Source organism: Atractosteus spatula, chromosome 15 (assembly GCF_055471065.1).
Source record: "Atractosteus spatula isolate fAtrSpa1 chromosome 15, fAtrSpa1.hap1, whole genome shotgun sequence".
Classification (NCBI taxonomy): Eukaryota; Metazoa; Chordata; class Actinopteri; order Semionotiformes; family Lepisosteidae; genus Atractosteus; species Atractosteus spatula.
The window spans coordinates 24,984,024-24,999,640 of record NC_142720.1 but is presented as its reverse complement, the minus strand read 5'-3'; the positions used below and the strand labels follow the sequence as shown (position 1 = coordinate 24,999,640).

General features: G+C 36.1%; 1 protein-coding gene across 2 annotated transcripts in view; it reads right to left on the bottom strand.

The window, feature by feature from the left end:
* Positions 1 to 15,617, bottom strand: part of col19a1 (collagen, type XIX, alpha 1) — a 110,361-nt gene that overhangs the window by 50,212 nt on the left and 44,532 nt on the right. For both annotated transcript variants that reach the window (XM_088934245.1, XM_088934246.1), the window contains one exon: positions 5,006 to 5,059. In XM_088934245.1, coding sequence (XP_088790371.1) covers positions 5,006 to 5,059 — 54 coding nt within the window. The remainder of the gene's footprint in view (positions 1 to 5,005; positions 5,060 to 15,617) is intronic.

The window sequence follows — 15,617 nt, the reverse complement described above, 5'->3', positions numbered from 1 at the left end:
CTAGAGTCAATATCGCCACCTCCTCTAGAGCTTCAAACCAAGGGATGCTTATTTAGTTGTGCTTGGTGTGAGACAAACTGATCAGAAGAATCTTCTGGTTTACCGTAGTTAATTAAGTTCTGCGTAAATGATTAAGAGTGTCGAAAGTGTAGGATAAAAGAGAGGACAGAACAAGGGAGTGAGAACACAAGACGAGGGGGACAGGAGGACAGACCTTTGCCAGGCAAGAGGTCCTTGTTTGAAATCATCCGGAAAAAAACGGTAAGAGCTAAGGATTTGAATCTTGCTCAGAGAGTTTGCTGTTCTGTAGCTTTTAGGGAACCCAGAGTTCATGAATCAAGAATCCTTTAGTTTAAAACAGCCTCTCCTGCTTAGTGGGTGCATTTTAGAATAAGGATATACAGTAGGCTCCCATTTATTTTGTGGCATCCAGGTTAGAGAGAGATTTTATCATAGGTTGTATATTATATAGTTTAGAAGGCATCATACAGTATCTCTTTGTTTGGCCTCTGTAGGCATTATTTAAGGGTCAAATACTTGGAAGCAGTGTAGTGTTTTCCTTGATGGTCTAGACATAAGACTCTGAAATTATCTATAAACTTGCAGTATATAAGTATATAAATACAGTAACATGTGTGTTCTATTTTTATGTTGTGTGTAGGGTACTGTGTGACACTGTCATTGCTAATAAATATTTGTTTAACCACGTGTGCCTGAATCATTACTCTTCTCTTTTCCTTAACGCCGTACCAGAGAACAAAGAATTAATGTGCCTTCAACTATCCCAACTGCTCAGGTACAGTATATCCTTGGAGAAATCCTTACAGCTTGGGGGGGTTATGATTATTTATTTTAGTTATTGACTAGGCCACTTGGTTATTTCCTGCTTATTCACCATTTTTGTAACCCCCCCCCCCCCCCCATTTGTTATGGGTGTGTTTTGGCAATATGCGAAGGGGGGCTTTTGAAAATGCACTATGATTATGAATTCTGAACATATAGGAAATATATGTTCCTGAAAATAAATTATGGTGAGGAAACAGAGCACAAATCTAGGCTTATTCAACCAGTGTGATAGCTTATTTAAATGAACAACGTGAAACAGGATTATTCATAAATTACAAGGCATCCCAGGGAAGTGGCTTCTGGTGATAGAACACAAAAAGACTGTACAGAAGCAATGGTTTCTCCTGCTTCAGGGGAATAAGATGTCAGAAAGACAAATTCTGTTTAGTGTGACTTAATATTTGATGACAGTTTTTCAGGCAGACTTGAAATCAAAAACAGAAAGAAAAGCTCTGGGTTCTGAGTCTCAAGGAACTGTACAGCAGGGGCTCAGTCACTCCTGTCAATGTTTGAAAAATACTTTGCCATATTCTGTATGATTATTTTGTGCATCTATGAAAAAGAATGATTAATTTAGACAAACACACAACTGGAAAAAGGTAAGAAAAGAAGCAGGGTTTACAGTTTTTTTTTGGTCAAGGGAAACTTCGTGGAATGGCCAAAATATTTATTGTACCTTATTATTGTGTACATTGGTCATGGAAGTCATTGAAACGGATATTACAAAGAAGGGATGGCATGGTATAGTTTTTTTTTACCATTATATAGCATTTGAAGTGATAATGTCCTAATCAAAAAGGATATATGCCCATTCTTTAAAAAAGTTTAAACTCACAGAAACTGCAAGTAAAATCCAAAACCGTAATCAACAGTACACTTTGTATCTGATGATAATTTCACTAACAAATTCTGATCTTTTTCTAATATGCAAAACAATCAGTTTATTTTTGTTGGGGCATGACGAAGTTAATCCAAAAATATCATACTGTACTTTTATGATTGTTTTTCCATCTTGTGCATTGACTTGTAATTTATCTTGTCTAACATTTCACTCTAAATGTATATATCATACCGTTTAAACAAATTCAGGTGTTAATCATAAAATAACGAATATGAAAAACTAAAGTTCTGTTAATTTAAATTGAGTTTAATTTGCATTGTCACAATGTTTTTAATATTGCCATCAGTATGATATGCCAACTTTAAGGAAGTGTTCTTTGCTGTTTTTCCACTCTTCTGTTGTGCTATTGACCATACAATACATATCAGCACAAATTATCATAAGACTTAAAAACATAGATTCTGGTCAATAAGGTGCTATTTTGAAGTTACCCTCAGGTTCCTTTGAAAATATATTAATCATACCATGATGTTCCTCAAGGTGGCTTCAAAGTTTTAAGGTGTTGCCTCCTTAATCTACAACAACTGCAAATCCACTCAGTTGGAAACAACAACTGATTACATTCTTTATGGGTGTAGTATAGTGTTAAACTGTAACATGTATATCAGTACATGTATATCATGCTAACATTATTATAAAGTTATGCTGATTAAATTCCACCTTTTTGTTTCTAGACTTTCTAGCTTATGAGACATAAGAAAATTGGAAAATAAACTGTACTGCGTGGGAGCAACTGAATTTTTAATGTATCCCAGGTAACTGACCTTGATTATATTCTGTTGCAGTCCTTAATTGAGACTGTTTCTGCTAGCCGTAATAAGTAAATGTACCGTATGAATACTCCTAGGAAGACATCATTTAAAAGTTTATAAACGACTTGTTTCTTTTACTACATGAAAGAAAATGCCATGTTGATCATTTTTGATTAAAAGTGTGTCTAACAATTTGTGGTAGATTTAAGGTGAGAACTAGAACAAATTTACAAATTGCTTACGATACATCTAAAGATTTTTTTTAATGGATTTAAGTATGTTTAGATACAGAATATGAATATATATAGTAGTGACATACCCATGGGCATGTCAGACCAGGATCTTAAAAAATAGGTTGAGGAAAACAATCACAGCAAAACACAGCTGTAAGGCTTAAAACATACCCAAGTAGAACCAATAATGCAGGGAAATCCAAACAAAAACCTAATCTCTTCTTCAAGCTTTTGCATATACATCTTGGTGAAGTCCCTGTCGAACTAACTAAAGGCCGAGGAGTTACACTGACTACCAGCCACAAAACAAACAGCAAAGTTTTTCCTGAAACCATCTCAGACTGTTCTCAAATTTCCCAAACAGTACTGCGTCCAAGACTCTTCTCAAAACTTTCAAACGTACAGCTGCTCGGTCCGTGGTCAGTCATTCTCCTGTGGTGAGTGGTGCACACCGGGGTTCGGTCTTCTGTCCCCTTCAACAGCAGGCATCCTCTCCCCCAGGCTGACTCTGGAAGCTCCTGCCTCCTGTTCTGTTAAAGAGTCACCTGACCAGATGGCTTCCCCCGACTGGTCAGGTGACTGAGCAGCAGTCCGTTCCCCAGAGGAGTCTGTGGACTGTGCTCCCCCACTGGGGCTGTACTTCCCGCAATATCTTTTGATTTAAATATGCCATCGAAACTCCAACTGTAATAAAGTTGGTAATAAACCTTTGATACACATTAGTGATAATAGACTGTATTCCCAGTGTGTGCAGATTTTCCATACTTCTGAACAGCTGAATTAAGCTTGGATGAGTGCACTTTCTGTTTTAAATGAATAAATTAAACTGAACACAGCAAAGCATGTCTCAGACCATCAAGCAGACCTTATCAACAGCAACTTGTTCTTAGACTGCATGGACCAATTCCTGTCTAATAACGACATTTAGTTCCAACAAAATGTGCCCTTGTTGATATCTTGTAATTGAAGAGCAATGATTCAAAACAGAACCCATAAAATTGATTTTGCTTTCTCTTGGTTTAAAAGAAGGATGCTCTCCCCTCAGAGTGAGTATATTTAAGATGTGAAATTACATTAAGAAAAGTAAATAATTTAATTAGTATTGACAAGCCTGCTGCTATACTGTACATAATATTACAAAGAAAAAGAAATGGATATGTTGTATCTTGCACTTGTTGACAAGATAATTAATTGCATATCCCCTCAAACATAAAAATCTATTTTTCCTCAAAAGCCTTTTGTACATTTTAGAATGGAAAAAAACTCATTTTAAATTATTTGAAATATATTACTGGTGGTAATCGAAGGTCTCAGACCTTAGATTGGGTTAATGATCAGGTGGGGCTGGATGAGATGTGTTGCCTGGATTCTAGTCTCCATGGTAACAGAGTTTCCCTGAAGGGGAGGAAACAATAACACTGCTCTTGTAGCAGAGTACAACCCATACACTCAGGCAGACTCTCGGATATGCTTATATCTGAAGTCAGAGTAAAGTCAGATATCAGGTTCTGGTGTACACATGCGCTGGACAACAGATGGAGACCGTTGAAACGAAACCTGGTTACATGCCACAGAAAGGTCCTAGGCCATTGTCCTGCAAAAATTTGTATTGGAAAACATTGCCTTGGAAATAAGCAGGCATTCTGTTACGATGGTAGGAAATCTGTACAATATTACATCTCCACTCACACATCTATGACTTACAAGCTCTAGAAAATAGAAAAGTAAAAAAGACTTTTTTGTTAAAGTTAAACTCCAATCTCAAATCAGCCTGATGTAGTAAAGAGACAGTGTTGTGCAAATCGTGGTGCCGAAACGTTGTGTTTTCTCTCTTCTTTTTTTCAGCATGGAATAAACCTATTACTTGTTCCTTTGCGGCCTACGCATGCTGACGCAGCTACCCACCTGAACTATTTTAAATTCTCTCCAGCTACCACATATTTACACAGTAATTGCTTAATAATGTGTACAATATTATTTTGTTTAGTAGAAATTTAATGCAAATGCTTTTAACACTGTATGAATGCATACTATTGAATCAGGAAAACCTCTAGGAACATAATTACAATGTAATCCAACTTTACACATGTAACTACAGGATTGAACATGTTAAACATTGCATGCATAATTTATCATATAAAAAGCTTCAACAAGTTTAGCACATTCCAAAATATAACTTAAAATTCTGCACTAAGTCTGCTGTATAAATACTACATTGTAAATACAGTGTGATAAAAGACAGTGAAATGTTACAGGGAAAATAAATGACTTACTGGAGGGCCTGGAGGGCCTGGGGTCCCGGACACACCTGGTCTGCCTCGCCGGCCCTGTGACACAGGCACAGAAGATGCAGGTGAGCTGTCAGTACCGCACACACTGTTAATGCAGTACAAGATGTGTGGTCACTTGTATTTTAATCCAATTTTGTTTCAGACAATGATCAATTGTATTATAATTAATTTTAAAAACCGTGAAGATTATAAACCTTATTTTTCTGGTCCTTGTATTTCACTACGCAGTCACCCAGTACCTCTTGCATTGAAGAATGAGCTCAAACTAAATGGGTATTAATTGGCTGGGAATATCTATGAGCCATTTATGCTGATGGTCCTATATCTTTTAAAAGTTAAATCAGGATAACAAACTATAAGGAATTGAAAAGCTACATTCAGACAGACCAATAATCTTTTCAATCAGGTTCAAAATTTATTAATCTTAGTTTTAATTTTTGGAAAACAGAACAAATAGGAAAATAGTATCACATTTTAGTCATCCACCTCCTGTAGAAATCACATCAGTAGCAGCACCAAAGACTCCACCACTCAAAGCCCAGCCAAGCTCTTGGGCGCCACAAGAGAGATGAACAGAAATTATTTTCAGACAGGCCAGGTTCTCTTGCAGTGCCATCTTCTTTTAAGCTGTAATCAGTCTGGGTAATCAGGACAGTTATCACTCAACAATACTACTAGTTTGAGGTCAAAGAACCTATGATGAGACCTGGTTCAAATACTAAGCATCCTCAAGTGATCCTCAAGTTAACCCAATAAGCTTCTTCATAATCAATAATGAAACATGAACCAGAAAACACAAAGGGAAACTGGAAAAGGGATAGTTCATTCCAAAATTAAAAACAGCTACTTTTTCTGTACAAACATTGACATTGATATCCTGATTTCTTTGAGGAAAATGACTGGGTGGATTTCTCAGTTCACCTGGCTCCTCGCATCTTAATGACCTAGCTGGGGTGACGGTCCTCCTCTTGTTTGTAACCTTTCTAATGTCCTTGTCTATTTCTTCAGTCATAACACATTTAAATAGATTGCACATATGGTAGGAGAATGTACTTAGCATTCTTTCCAGCACAAAATAGAAACATTAATAGTGAGTACCAGAGACAAAAATAGAAAGGATGCAAATGAGAAGAGGCATTCAGCCCATCTTCCTCATTTTATTGCTTAGTAGTTAACTGAAATCAAAATTTGGTCCAGCACTTTCTTAAAAGTGTGCAAACATAGGGCATCATCCACCTGGTTGGGAAGCCTGTTTTCAAAACCCACATGTCAGTGTGTAAAAAAGCATTTCCTATTCTCCAACCTAAATTAATTTGCTTGTAGTTTCCAGCTGTAACCATTTCTATCTTAATGATTTGTCATTTCTCTCAAAGTTAAGCCTTTCAAATTATGACAACTGTCAAATACATTTCCAGTTACAAATAATGCAACTAAGACTACAAAGAAACTTCAAAGAATGTGCAAAACAAAGAAGTTTCAAAACGAACAACAAGAATATATAGAAAAGAACACAACACATAACCACAACTGTTAACCACTAACTTTTCCCCTTCTTTCAAAGCAATGAAAAAATGAGTTGTCTCTTTTACAATACAGGCAATGCATGCATTGTTTCTTCATGTGTGACTTTAAAATAAGTATTTGTCGATATAAACAGTGAACAACAGTGGTATACTGTAACACTGTCCTTTGTAATGTTCAAATTTTAATCTGCTCTAGAGTAATACTATCAAATAAAGCAGATATGGGCTAATTAAATGTCACAGCTGTGGAATACCAAGATAATCCTGATCTGAAATGTCAATAGCTGCATAGAAGCATTTCAGTTTTGGATTTGTAATTCTGGAAATACTGAGGTTTCAGAGGTTAAAGAGTGCATTACTGACATAAAACAGAATATGCTGTTTCAAAAGTTCCCTCTAATCCACCAGGCAGAGACCTATGACAGAAGGTCAGATGAAAAGATACGAGAAGCTGTCAGTAATATTTGCCGCTTGCGTTAACTTAAAATACTTGAAAACAAGCTTGCCAAGCCAACAACAAAGGACACAGTTTTCCAACCTAGTGACTACTGACCACTTTTTCCAGGATGTTGATATTTCCAAATAACAAAAACATTAAAATGAAGTTGAATTAAATATTTTAATAAACAATTTTTAACTAAACAAAAACCGATTGTGACAGGAAACCAGGTTTAATCCCTGCCTGTCTGTCAGGTGCCACTTGTCAGTCCTATCAGTCACTATACCTGGCATTAAACCTGCGTTCCCTGATAGCCAGTAGCTGGGGGTTTTACATCCACATTTAATGCAGACAAATACTCAGGGAAAAAAAACATTGAAGAGAGGAGCAAATCATCACCTGCCCTAAAGTTCACTTGGCCCCCAAAATTCAGAACTGAGTGTAAAAACGGTCTACATAGTGTGGGAATGCTAACCCTAAGCCTAGCTGGGGTTTCAACAGACCAATCCTGCAATGAGTCTCTGAAGGTCAGTGTAGGGTGTATTTGAATTTCTTGTTCAAATTTGGAAGAAGGTTCTTTGCGTCGGCACTATAATCTCAATGGGGGAAACTGAAAATGGATGAGGAACAGGTGGAGTCTACCAGAGTTTGAAGTCCTCAAAATGCGGAGTGAAATTTTCATGTCATCATCTACAGTAGTTTCACTTGCATCAGGTTCCAAAGTGTGTATTTAGATAAGCAAAATGGATCATCCTTTGCATATAAGTCTGGTTAAAAAACAATTGTCTGAAGGCTGTCACGGTCATGAATAAGTTACGAACTACAGCCTCGCAGTTGAATGTTGAGTTATTTTAAGAATCCAGTTCTGTCCCTTTTGCTCCACTGTTACTGTAGAATCAAATGTAAATAGCCACACTGGGTGTCCATTATTACAGTATTAGATTATTTGTTATGGGTTTAGAAGTTTAAAGTTTCACCAAGGTGTAATATGAGGTTTTGTTTCACATATAAAAAGGGGACATATCTTCCTAGTGTGACTGAACAGTTGCTTCTGCCAGTATGGGATCCTGGTCATTTGAGGGCTCTGAACAAAAACGCCATTACTTCCTTGACAGCTGATAACTCTGCCACATAAGAAGGCCTGGTCTGATGCCATAGCAGAGTTCTACACTTTCATTTCAGAGGGCTAATGTCACTTCTTTATCTTGCTCAGTGCACTGAGCCCTGTAATGCCAGGGCTCAAAAGTTATCTTTTGTACAAGAAGGAAGATGACCTCAGACTTCCATTAACAGGTGTGCTCAACGGTTTTATTAAATTCAAGCATTCTATAGCCTGGCTATTTGACCAGCTCCTTTGAAACAGGGCCCCTCTGTTCTTTACTTTACTGAAAATAAAATAAAAGTTGCCTCAAAAGCTACTCTAGTGAAAAAAACACTCAAAAAACAATAACAATGAACATGTTGGGAAGACCAGATGCTAGTTTAAATAATTTCATATAAACAGAAAAAAGCATATTTTTTCTTCATTATGAATAAGCAAGTTCAGAGAATTGGTGTCAGTTATTGACATACTTGCATTTTACATAAAGCTTTGACTGAAATAGATTAACAAAATCTAACTTTTTGACAGTTGTTCATGTTTCACCTCAGTACCTCAGTCTTGCTTTCTGAGACTTGGATGAGGGAGTCTTGCTATTTTAATTTCATTGCAGGCAGTTTGGAAGACAGTTTACCAGTTAACCCTCACATATCAACACGTATTACCATAATAAACTGTAATATCTTTCCATACAAAGTACCTTTTAAACTGCTTCACTAGCAACTTGTGAATGAAAAAGAAAAACAGCCAGGCCAAAACACAGTTTTAATGAAATTATATAGCATATCAAAATGTGCACATCTTTTTGGCAGAAATTAAAACTGTTTCAAGCTAACATGAAACATCACAATAAAAACACAATTTACAGTTCTGCCATCAGGTTTTTATGATTTTATAATCGTATCTACTGCATATGAACACAATATTGGGCCTGGGTCCTGTTGTAGACTGGGGAACCTCTTTGTGGAGTTTGTCTGTGTACTGTAGCTGTCTATAGATTGTTCCTGTGTTTTTGTGCTTGTGTGTGCTCTGTAATAGTACTGTATGTGTACATGCTCTGCAATGGACAAGCATACCATGCAGGGTATACTTCCACCATATGGACCCTTGCCATAAGCCGCTTTTTGATAACAGTTGGATGAATAGAAAACGAAGTGAACACAACAGTTATAAACAGATGTCATTGTCATCCTTCAGTTGTTGGTCAGGAGTGGTAGACTATGACACACTGCCTGACCTTCCAAGCTGAATTTGTCAGATTCTCATTATTTCCAGAAACCCGCAATTACCGGAACTGTCTGCTTGCTCAAGACAAACAGCAATAATTAATTCCTTAATTAAGATTAATTTTAACCTGTCATCTAACCTTCACTACCAATTATTTTATGTTCCTTGTCGTTTGCTAACTCCTTTGTAAAGTGCAAATGATCTAAAAAATGTGCTGATGTTTTGTAAGGCTTCTTTGTAATACAGTTTTAGTTTTTAACTACATTATTTTCTTCTTGGAAAGAATCTAAAAAAGAATCTGTTCAATTTTTTTGTTATGTTCAATTTTGAAAATGAAATCCATAGAATAAGATAAAGCCCTTAAGGAACTAAGCCACCATAACAATAAGGTTTCATGAGCATTCAGGATTTTGTCATAAGACACAAAAACTCACTTCAACACTTTGCATTGTGGAAGTGCACTGTTGTTCATAGCAAGTGCAAATGTTGATCCTATTGTTTGATGATCTTTGAAAAACAAAAGACTGGCAATGTGACAGAGCTCTACATCTGCAGCAGTCTCAGTACAAATCCTCAAGTACTGCAGAACTTTACTTCATGTTCCACTGCACAAAAAGCTTTTTAATACATAAGAAGTATAATTTTAGGCATTGTAGCAAAAACCTTTCCAATACATTGGGTGCATTAACAGTGAAGGTCCAGCTCTGTAGAAGCTTCAAGAACAGCGTTAACACTTGAATGTCTTGAAATCCTTCTCTCCGTCTCACTGCTACTTGTAGAAATATAGAACACTTCCTATAGGACAATAATCTACATTATATGTGAATACTTCTATTGGTATTGGCTGACTTAGCCCAGACTCATATCCTTACAGTGGCTGTTACGGTATCCATGTGTTTGTTTTAAAATGCCAAGATTTAAAGCTCTGTGAGATCCGTCATATTCTGAGGGTTGTAATAAAATCTGATTTGTTCCAGTTGTTTACTGGGAGTTAAGAGTAGCAGTCAGGCCAAAAAGGGAGCTGCAAAACTGACAGCTGCTTGGCAATATTCCCACGACAGCTTAGAAGATTTTTAGTTTAGCGCAGTATCACTTTAGCTTTACATATCTGAAAATAAATGGAAAAAAAAAACAGAGGCAGCGAGCATCGGGTAACTTAAGAAACTGTTTAACTTGCCTATACCAGAGCTCCGTGAGCACGATCTCTCCTAACTTCAGCCAAAATATCTGTTTCTTATATCTCTCACCTTTACCACTAGAGGGGGAAATATCTTTAGTTAGAAAGGTGTGATATAGCCAGCAGTTGGACAGACTGGTTAAGAAGAGATCAAAAACTTTAAATGAGTAAAATCAGATATTGTTTTCAATTTTGGTTCATGGAACAAGACTTGCTTTTTATTGCATACATGAGAAAAACATTTACAGCTACTTATAACTTCACAAATTTCAGGTAAAGTTCAGCTTATCTACCAAAAATATATTTTTGGTTTAGGAAAAAGCCTTTGCTTTTACAAATCTGTCAAAAGCCATGGAGTTCAACAAGGTTATTTGTTAACCATTATTTAATAGACTACCGGTGCACAAAGAATTTATACTGTACATTAATGGAATTACAGCATATCACCCAAATGTCATTACTCTGTAAGCCACACACATCACACATCCCACTGAGATGACAAGCTAGTCCAACAATAGCTCAGATAATATTTGTATAGGAAGTATTTTTTCATTGCATCTACTGAAGACAGGTTAAAAATTAAAAAAAATATATATCAAAGGCTCACAAGAGCCCAGATCCCTTCCTAAACATTAAACCATGTTTGTTCAGCCAGAACTCGGATTTTGAGACTTTTGCTGGAGTCTCTGATCTCTGGGTTATTGACGTGAGTAAAGACTGTGATGCTGAGAGTCTACAGCTCTTGCACCCAGAAATTTTCCTTCATTGCACATCAAGCCATCATTCTGGAGGGAGCGAGATCCTGAGGAATGTGCAAATGCCTAGAAGTCGATTATTCAGGACAATCATGCCTCATGATGCAGCAACATAAATAGCTTGCTTTCAGCTCCTGAGCAGTATGCCCCCTGTGTCACTCAGCAGATTATTTCTCCTAATCCCCCTGTCCCTGTTGTATATCCAGTTTATGAACAATGTGTAATTAAACACCCAAGTTCTCTAAAGGTCCTGCTCTTTTGCATCCCAAACAACCCATTAACACAGCCCATGTGTGGTAATATACTAAGTGTTTAATTTACCCTTACTCTGAATGACTGAAAACCTACAGAATTAAGATCTCACAAATTCACTGCCAGACTCTCAACAATAAAGATAAATGAATTAAACATGATAGTAAGCATTACTTCTTGTGTCACACAACTTTGATGCAACCTTGTCAAACATAAATCAAGAGGGTGTAAATCTAGTAGTAAAAGCTCAGCTGTGAGACACATAGCCTTGTAAATGTTTCACTCTGTATCGCTTGGCTATGCATTATTAAACCCATATAACTTTTACTGTGCATATATCTCTTTCTTCCAGTCTATTTACATTTCCTGTCTAAACTGGATGCTGGAATCTTCCAAAACAGTTAATTTTAAACATAATATATAGAGCAGTATCAGACAAGCCTCAAGTCATAATTATTGTGAGTGTCAGCAACACAAATGCCTGGTTACTGTTTCTACTTTATGACTTTCCATTTTGAATGTCATAAAATCTACACCGGAGAGCTGCAAATGTCAAGGACTTTAAGTACCTATTATGTGCATTGTATACTCTATGCACTAGAAAAAGTGCACTACAGTGAGTGAGTCCAAAACATTGTAAAAATAAATATTATTTACTATTATTATACAGTAATAATAAAATATTATTTATTTTATTATTTATTAAAGAGCCTCACATCACAGTGCTTTAGTAATGTACATACTAGCCACAAATAAAATAACAACATTATTAGGTTACATCTTACAATAATGATTTAAAAGACTTTTTCTTAAAAAAAGGAAAATACTGTTTTCCAAGATGTGCTGTACGTATATGTGTACATGTGTTAAAAAGGGATACAAAATAACAAATATTTCTGATCAATTAACGTCTTCACATCTCCACCAAACATTGTGAGGAAACAAATTTAATGAAAACAGAATTCATATACAGTAAAAGGAAAAGTGGAGTTATTCTGAGGGGGAACACAATTGATAATATTTTTTTAATAACAGTTTTCTTAATATACTGTATATGCACCTTTTGTTCAGCTTCGTCCACCTGTTGATACAACAGCACATGGACATATTGCATGTTGTGGCTTTCTGACGTCTGTCACAGACCCAGCATTCCATTTGTAAAGGGAAGCAGACAACTGTACACACCAGGTGACCTCAGCACTACTGTATATGGTTACATTTTTTCCCTTCAGACAAAAACATATTTGAAACTAGACTAGAGAACATTATCTGTATAAATTAGTTGCTTCTGTAAAAATTACCTAAGCCTCTGTATGGTGTATGTGATGCTCTGGATATCAGTTAGAGATGTATTGTTTTTTCTGTCTTATTGAAAGGCCATCTTTCATGAAACGCATTCATTTTATTGCCCCAAGGTTTCTAAGTGTTTACACAGCATGAAACTGGACTGAGATATGGATTCATCTTCACGAAACATTTTTTACTTGAAAAGTGTGAAAATGTGCATTAAAATAGAGAATTACTAAGTCTAGTCTTGGTCAGCACAGTCCTACAAAGACCTTGTTGTGATTAAATAATTAATATTTAAGGTGGAACCCAAACCAGAATGAAAACCAGTCTGTGTATGCATCCTGTATGTGCTAAGCAGTTGTGCACTGGGGTGTTATCACGGGTACTGCTACAGCATAGTTAATAGTTCATGCCCAGTTATTAATGGGTTTAAATGGACATGCCTGTTAGGCCTTCTTAAATTACAGGGCTGTAAACTCTTTACTGACTGACATCTTTCTAAACAGCTGGTACAGTCTCCTTAACATGTGAAAAAATTAGCAGAGACATGTGGTTGGTTTACACAGACACTTAATTTCATGAGTTTCATCCTTTTTGTCCCAAAAGTTAAATGATTTCTATAGGTCTGTTGCATTCTACTTAGCTCCAGTTTGCATTGCAAGATTTGTATTATTCAAACAGCTCAGCCATGCTTGACAGTTACTCCACCAGTAACACAGGGCACTGAGCTGGCATGTGCTCTCATCCCCTTTGTGAAAATAAAGATATCACTCTGCTTTCTTTCATCTGTCATGGACCAAAGGCAGAGCTTTTTCCATTCTCAACAGCTGTACTGCTTAGCAATTAAATGTGACATTTTCAAACACATTTGCATGTTATTACACTCTCTTCAATGAAGAAAATGCTCTTATTTTCACAACCATTCTCATTACATAGGTCCACGCAGCAATTATCCATGGCATAACAAGTTATGAACTAAGTTCTCTGATTTTCCAATTCCTTATTCCCAGCATATAAATACATTTTTAACTGATGAATTCAGGCAATTCTCACAACCATAATAAATTGAAATTCTCTTGACAGAGAGCTTGCACATGTTTTAAGAAAAAATGCAATAAATCAGGAATCCGCCATTTGTAGGAGAACTACAGCCTCTTCTTGAGTTTCAATGTTCATTTGTTGAATATTAACATGTTGTTAAAGAGACTATCAAAGGAAGGTGCTACTTTTTTTCTTAGCCTGGGAAGTTATGAGTACATGAATCGAAAAACAAGAATCTTGTAATAGCATGGGGGTCAGAATTGCAACAGAAGACAGCGCAGACCCTCCCTCAGTGGCTCTTTCATACTCTCCCAGATTAAAGTGCATTTTAAATGCTTAGAATAAATATACACTTTGCTTTCAGGAAGTGCATCAAAAGACACTATTTAATTATTTACAATTATTAAAACCGAAAATAATCATTTATAGATGAAGATTAGGCCAGAATGGTCCCAAGAGTCAAAGTAAACAAATTTGTATGCCATTAGAAATGTAATCCCTGCTATAAAGTATTAAAGAACTAGATATTGAAATAGAGTATTAGAATATCAGGGCTGCAGTTAAAAAGCACTAATATGCATGCACTGAACTGCAGTATTGGTATAGATGCAACAGTGTTTCTGTCACTCTCAAAGTTCAAAGAAGAAGGAAATACAAGTTGAGAAGGGAGGCAGAGCTACTTATAATTAAAAAGAAAAAAAAATCAAGATGCTAATAAGATAAAGATTGCAAATGAAGTGGGGACATTCTTGCCTATCTGGTCTATAGTAACTAATTGATCCAAGCTTTCTTGACAGAAGCTAGGGTATCAGCTTCAACAACATGTTTGGACAGATTGTTCCAGACTCACACAAATCTTTGTGTCTTGATCTCTGTTTCAAATACACTTCCATGTAGTTTCCAATTATGTCCTCTGGTTCATGTTTCATTGTTTAAAGTGTAACATGGAATCTGACAGAACTGGGATCCAAAACATACATACAGTACATACAGTACATGTGGTATGTCTAAGCAGCACACTAAATTGCACTGCATAATTCAATACTTAGACATTGTTATGTTTGTTATATAAATTTGCAGCCCCTAGATAAAAAATGAAAAGGCTTTTGGGATAAAAGGGATATTAAAAGGGATATGTATTTTCTAACTGGTCCTACACAACATTTCCTCTACTAAAGAAAGGTAATAAATATTATTATAATGCACTGGTTAATAAATATTGTGAAGATCAGTGATTTGAAACAGAATAAACACCCTCTCATTTCCTTTTTGTTTTCCTGTTTGATATAAACATTATTGCTCAAGTAGTCACTATATACCTTATAATTGACCTTAACTTGATTCTAAGCCTGTTTTCACCAGTAATGGGAGAAAGCAACCACTGGTTTTACTGTTCATAGAACTCCACATTCATTCAATATCTGATGATACGAATGTTTTTTCCTCAGCTGAACTGTTGGAATTTTACAGTAAAGCCGGTATTTACTGTATTGCATGCAGACACAATTTGGAATCCTTGACACTAATAGATCCAGATGCATTGCTCCAACAAAACATTCTAATGCAATAAAAATGAAAAATCAAAAAATATTTTTTTAAAAGACTTTCTCACTCTGACTATGTCCTGGGCATCACGAACAGTGAAGCTGTTAACTGGAGCAAAGGCAGTGTGAACACTGACCCCAGTTCTGTATTTCTAGTTTTTTCAAAGCCAGAGATAGTCTTTGTAAATGCACCATCTCAGTAATATAAGAAAGAAGTGTTTAATTGAAAGCAGTTCAGCTTAATCTT